The sequence below is a fragment of the Amblyomma americanum genome, chromosome 10, assembly GCF_052857255.1.
Source record: "Amblyomma americanum isolate KBUSLIRL-KWMA chromosome 10, ASM5285725v1, whole genome shotgun sequence".
Taxonomy (NCBI): Eukaryota; Metazoa; Arthropoda; class Arachnida; order Ixodida; family Ixodidae; genus Amblyomma; species Amblyomma americanum.
The window spans coordinates 2,177,131-2,183,611 of record NC_135506.1 but is presented as its reverse complement, the minus strand read 5'-3'; the positions used below and the strand labels follow the sequence as shown (position 1 = coordinate 2,183,611).

Here is a 6,481-nt window from a genome sequence, read left to right as displayed (position 1 = left end):
TTGTGCCAAGATTTTACTACTTCAAATAGAAAATTGTTTGCCAATGTCGCTGTTCTTTGAAGACCTACCATGCACCCGTCCTGGTTCAATAACTGCAGCCAGTCTGAGCCATCTGTTTGACCATATAACTGAGCATTACAAGTCACACATACAGTAGACTCTAGAGTAATTTGAACTTAGAAGAGCAAAAATTAATTTAAAATATGCAGTGTTTAAGTTAAGAGCTGCCTTCTTAATGCCCCAATTGTTAACGAGACCAAAGAATTTGTTCACATAGACCGGAAGTTCAGATTTAGAGAGTTTCAGTTAACAAAGTTCCACTGCAGCACTTTCACCCACAGTCTTTGCTTCAGATGTAGAGGGACGAAAACAGACAATGAAATTGGAGTCACACAAGAAGGCCTCGCGTACTTGCAGCTTGTTATTAACTAGTATGACCACATTTATTAGAACAGAAATCCTACAATCACAATAGCAAGCACTCATTACAATGCAGGTCGTCATAATTTAGATGACGTACAATGATTGTGAAGAAACGTCACGCTCGAGTTTATGTAACTGTACTTTGGAATTGCGAAGTTGATAGAATGGACGATGCTATCCACAAAATGGCAGTGTAGTTGCGATGTGATAGTTCAAGCCACTGCACCATGAGCCACAAACTGAAATCCACAAGAGGCACTCGAGCATGTTCATAGCGATCGTGCTGCTTGGATGAGCACTGTTAAGACTTGAAGCACCAATATTGTTGCGTCCAGGCAAGGTGCGCTATCCATCCACAACCCACAGGACATTCACTCCCGATAGACCAAAGTTGATCCTCCTGTAAGCAAGGTAGGAAAGAAAAAGTTTTTAGTGTGTGGTGGAGGGGCAAGACAGCTATGATCATCTTAACAATGTCTGTTACGAATGACTGCAACTTGAAGAAATTTCCTCACTGAACTCTGTTCACCTGAACAGCAACCATAAGTGATTAACAGTTCCTACATTTCGTACAAAGACTATGAAGGCACATTTGCAACAGCAAACCCAGCTTTGCTCTTTCTCACGGCAGAGCGTATTTGGAGAGAATATCTGAAGCCAAAGAAATAGAGAAAAACAACTGACACCAAAGACATAAGCTGCCTCTTCTAGACTCTTGGCATAAGAGTTCAAGCATGATGCTGAGCCCCTTACGCATTCATTGCAAGTCCAATGATTTGCAGATCACAAAGTGAACAAGGGAGGGAAAATCTGAGGACGCTTGCCAATGCTTCGACAAGAGGACTTGTCTTCATCTCGGCCAGGGTGATTTTGAAGAATTAGAATTCTCTTTCCGTTCCAACGAAAGCAGATCACTCACCCCAGCATGCCACCGCGCTTGGTGTTGATGCAGTGCAGAAAGAGCAGGATGGCATAGAAGAGATTGTTTCGACCCTGCGGAGAAAGAAAACAGCCGCTCGATAGCAAAGTTTCAAGCGAAATTCTAAGAAATGTTCCAAGTACTAATCTCATTCCGAAACAGAATTTAATATTTGTTTACGCCTGAATACGATGACTCAATCCAACTAAAGAAACAAGTTTTTGGCCACCATACCTTTGGCAGGTCCCACGTGTCCTCCCCAACGATGAGACGATAGTGAGGCGGTGTTACACTGGTCTGGTAAATGCACAGGGTGTCCTTGGATGCAGCTGCATTAAGAAAGCACAGTGTCCAAATAAATCCCAGTCCACAGAGCCACTGTACCAAGAAATTCCGAATACTCTAGAATCAATAAGTTTTTGAGAATCACAAACACAGTAAAACCTCGAAGATACGAATCTCATGGGACTGCCAAAAATGTTCATAGCATCAGAAATTCATGTCATCAAAAACAAAGCAGAAACCACATGCTGATGCATGAAAGATGCACATCATAGTGTGCAATGTGAGACTGCCAATAAAAGTGCTTAGTGTTCACAGGCGTGCTTGCAGCTTTTGCATTTGCATCTTCCGTGGTAGCAAGCACAGGAGCGTAACATTCGAAATTCTGCACAAAGTGCGCAATGCAACTGGGCCAGGAAATTTTACAAATTCGTATCATACCAAAACTCACGTCTGTTATCATATCATCGAGAATCCACTGTATTTTAAGTTTCCAGCCAAGCCAATCCGGAATTTAGCTGTCTAGAGTAAACGTAAAGGTAGGCACACAACCGAAAGTCACTTTTGACTTTTATTTGTGGCTTGAGAATGAGTGTATATTATTTTGTATTGCATATTATACGTACTGACTGTTACACTTTCTAATGTTTAAAGATGTATATTTCTAAATCTTCCACTGTATATGCTTTGTAAATAGGGGGCTCGAAGCTCGTCAAGTGGAAACTTCCACTTTTTCTTCGAGCCCTCCTCGTCCTCCGTTAATCTTTTTCTGAGGAAGAAATAAAATATTGATTGATTGATTGATTGATTGATTGATTGATTGATTGATTGATTTACTGACTGCATTTGAAATGGTTTCATCCCATGAAAGAGGCAAGGAAAAATGCAGTCACAATACACAATACAGTTTCACAATACAATCGCAGATCGATTTTTCATATTGGTTTAGTTCAGGGGTATTACATAAAAAGTAGGGTTACAGATATAATAACACATGGTTTATTCTAAAATTGCTTGCGTTAATTCTTGGATAAAATCTTGATGAGAAGGTGATGATTGTAACTTGGTGGGGAAGGCTGTTCCAACCAAATGCTGCTTGGGTAAGAGACAAGGCTGAGAATGCCGTGGTTTAGGTACCACTAGAACATAAAAGAAAAATTCGGTAGTCCAAAAAAAATCAAATTTCATCGAAAAGAGTCATTATAACTTCATTTCATTGCTAGTATGGTGGAGGATAGAATCAGTAGTGTTGTGCACATTCTGAAGCTTCACATGATTTTATATCACTACGCATCATGCATGCAGACGACAGCGAAGACTGCCTTCATGAGCTCAGCGTTCCATGGCTGTACTGCCGTTGGTATGCCGTGGAGAAACCACTGTTTGGGACGAAGTCCAGACGTGAAAGCAAACCTGCCGCTGCTGCTATGACCACCATACAGTGGGCCCAAAACGAAAAGAAGAAGATGGAAATATACTGCATAAATGCCTGTAAAGGCCGCACCCATGTATGGGCCGCACCCCGTTTTCCCCAAGGGAAAAAAAATATAATATCCATGTAAGCACCGGACCCAAACTTTTCACAACCCACGTGGGAATAGCCTTCGAAATGCACTCGCCGTGGCCTCCGCAATCAGCTCCGGCTGTGAGCAACGGTGCACTTGATTGCGGAGGCGATGCATGTGCACAGGAGCTTCCAGGTGCCGCCCCTGGATAGTGCCCGAGGCCGCGGCTCATCATCATCATCTTCAACTTTTTCTTCTTCACCATGAGCTCCCACTATCCATATCGGCATCCGTATCACCAGCTCCAGCTTTTCGCGGGTGTCAAAGGCACGGGAGTTGTGGCGGCGTGTTAGTTCACTGTAGCAGTGGCTTTTGCATGCTACCGTTGAGCACTGCAGTTTTAGCACAATGAACAAGCACCTTAATAGCTACACGGCTGGAAGTTTGCTGTCAAACACAGCAAACGTGCAGCGGGCAGGAAATTCGACGTGGCCGAGAAGTGCGTCCAACGATGTTACAACCAAAAGGATGCATTGAGGAACACAAGCTGCAAAAAGCACGCTTTCTTCGGCAAGCCGTGCAAGTTTCCCAAACTGGAAGATGAGCTGCTCTGCTAAGCGACGGAAGCGCAGAACAACGGGTTCGCGTTGACAGCGGACAAGCTGCGCGACTTCTTTGGGGATGAGCATGCACCAGAGCACAGCAGCAACTCGGAGTCGGAATACTCCGTGAGTGACGATTGAAAGTAGAATAAATAGCTCTCATTCCTTGATTGGTGTATTATTACCTAAAAAACTTTTTTTGCACAAGACAGTACGGGCCACACCCCGAAAATTGGCCTTCAAATCTGGAAAAAAAAGTGCGGCCCTTACATGTGCTCATACAGTAACAATAAAAAGAACTGACAAACAGCCAAAGCAAGTGCTCCGATAAAGTTGGCCTTTGTAATTAGGCCCAGCAATTGGAATGAGGCATACGTTAACATATGCTGTCTGCGGTGGCTTGCACACGACGTGCGTTTTGCCCACCATCAAAACACAAGTTTTCATTGTGTTGCGATAGAACAGTCAGGGCCGCAATGCATTTCTCCTGGCTGCGAGCTACTCGGTTTGAAAAGCAATGCCACCTTCATTCGCCATGTCTGTGAAGCCATATGCGTTCCATGTGCTTCACTTCTGCCTTTGTGAATATGGGCTGAAAGGACTCTGCACAGATGAGTTCCATGAAATGTGACTATCATTCAAGTTTGAGCAGCGGACAACATCTGAGAATCTTTGCATGGCCTCGCAACCACGTGTGTGCAGTGTGCTAACCCACAGGGAATATCAGACCTGCCATTTAAGGAGCTCCGTTGTGGCCTGGATGCCACTTTATTCTGTCAGGTTTTCGATTCACACTGAAATGCAAATAAAGGAGTCATGAAATGGTCGACCAACAATAGTGGTTTTACTTTGCAGGTATACTAGCCATGGAGCACCTACTCAAGTCCTGCCGTATGGCACGTTGTAGAGAAGCCGCCGAGATCAGGCAGACGCAGACAGCAAAGGGAACGATACAGGCCTTTGCTGCCTTTGTCCCCTTGTCGAGAGTTCCCCCCTTTCACCGTTCCACACCCCCAGCCCGAACAGCAAACAACCGACTCCCCTACGCTCGCTACGCGCAGTGCGCAGTTCAGTCATTCAGTCTCGAGCAAGCACTTGACAGTCGGTTTATGTCGTCATGAATTGTGAGCACGCCAATGCTGCCCAACTGCCACACGGGTCAGGAGGACTTTTAAAAATTCAATTACAAATTACATGCTGCATGAAATGAGTTCATATTTAGCTTGTTCTGAGATACATAGTGAACAAAATGCAACAAACAGTTTGAGTCTGACAAAAATGGTGTCATGACTCTTTTAACAAGGTTCCACTAAACACATTGTATGGTGGCTTGGCTATTGGCAACGTTGCTGCGGCAAGTGCAAATGAGGTCCAAAAAATCGAGCAGTCAGTCCTGATGCATCCAAAATTTCAGGCGTTCTTACACACTGCCTCTATGGGTCAGCTTGAGGTGCTGTGAATCAAGGATGTTTGAAAAATCAGGGGTCCGAATTTTCAGTCGCATGCTGTATGCTTGAGAAAATAATTATATGCAGTGATGTAGTGAAGGTGTAGATTTTGCTCAGGAGTACACAAAAACAAGCTTTCTTGTCACAGGTCATAATTACTGTCATAATTAATGCCTGAATGCCCAAACGACACCTTCCAGCACTTTCATAGCTATCATGCCTGAATGACCTTTCAGCTCCGTTCTGTGTTATATATTACTCACGAGGCTTATTTGGTGACTTGTAGAAGAACTGTGAGGTGAAGGTTTTCCCATCGGGAAAGCGTGGGTCCGGAGGAAGCCTAGAGTTGAGATACGTGCACAGCAGGTGAAGCACAATCTGCACACAAAACAAAACACAGGAAAAAAGGTTCAAACAAAACATGGCTATTGCACATGCATTCACATACAGCGCGTCATTCCATTTCCCAGCACATTTCATAGTGAGCTTGCAGACATCGCTTCCGCAGTGACCTGAGGTATTTGTCCCAGCACTGCACTTCCACTTACCAATGGTCACTCTTGCCTTGTTACCAGTGCAAAAAAACATCATACTCGTTTAGATTCAAGGCAACTTTCCAATACTTAAGAGGTGGAAAGTATCTGTGTGATACATGTATTTAAATGGCTTCCCAAGAAGAGCCACGCCATTTCTACTGCTGCAGCAGCTACACTTGGCAATAAAGGGGAGGCTACAGGAGGGGTCTTCTCAAGCAATCTGAGGAGCAGGATGGGAGCACTCAGAAGATGCTTTTATCTTTAAAGTCCCATGACTCGACTCGAATGTAAGTCACATCAGATTTCTAAAAAAAACTTGGAGGTCGTTTACGCTTGGCCTTTAATAATAGAGCGCGATAGCACTACCCTGCGGCCTCCGCTTATCGCCAGCCGCACACAAGCGTGCCCGTGGGCAAATTCCGAAGCAAAAATATATAAGTCACTGGTCTACTCATCCACACTTGCGCCATCGTCCTCACTAGTGCTGCCGTCGTGATCGCTGCTGCGGTCCCACAGCTCGTCGTACTAACATCGTCATGCAGCGAAATCCCGCACTTCGCAAACAGCCACATCCCGACATTGCGTGACATAGCTGAAAATTTTGTCTCGCTGCAGCTGCCACACCTGTATCACCTGTTGCGGACGTCGAACTTGAGGCCTGGCGCGCAGTTCGTTTCTTCGGCGTAAAGAACGACACCCATCTTGAATATAGCCGTGAACGAGCGCCAGTCGCTTACTGGGCCCGGAGCACAAATGACGAATGACG

At 44.8% G+C, this 6,481-nt stretch overlaps 1 protein-coding gene across 1 annotated transcript in view; it reads right to left on the bottom strand.

Annotated features, from left to right (window-relative positions):
- Positions 1 to 418: 418 nt before the first annotated feature.
- The window catches only part of LOC144107562 (transmembrane protein 209), a 59,858-nt gene continuing 53,795 nt past the window's right edge, over positions 419 to 6,481 (bottom strand). The window contains exons 13-16 of the mRNA XM_077640633.1: positions 5,443 to 5,557; positions 1,577 to 1,671; positions 1,343 to 1,416; positions 419 to 823 (exon numbers count right to left, since the gene is read on the bottom strand). Coding sequence (XP_077496759.1) covers positions 769 to 823; positions 1,343 to 1,416; positions 1,577 to 1,671; positions 5,443 to 5,557 — 339 coding nt within the window. The 3' untranslated portion in view covers positions 419 to 768. The remainder of the gene's footprint in view (positions 824 to 1,342; positions 1,417 to 1,576; positions 1,672 to 5,442; positions 5,558 to 6,481) is intronic.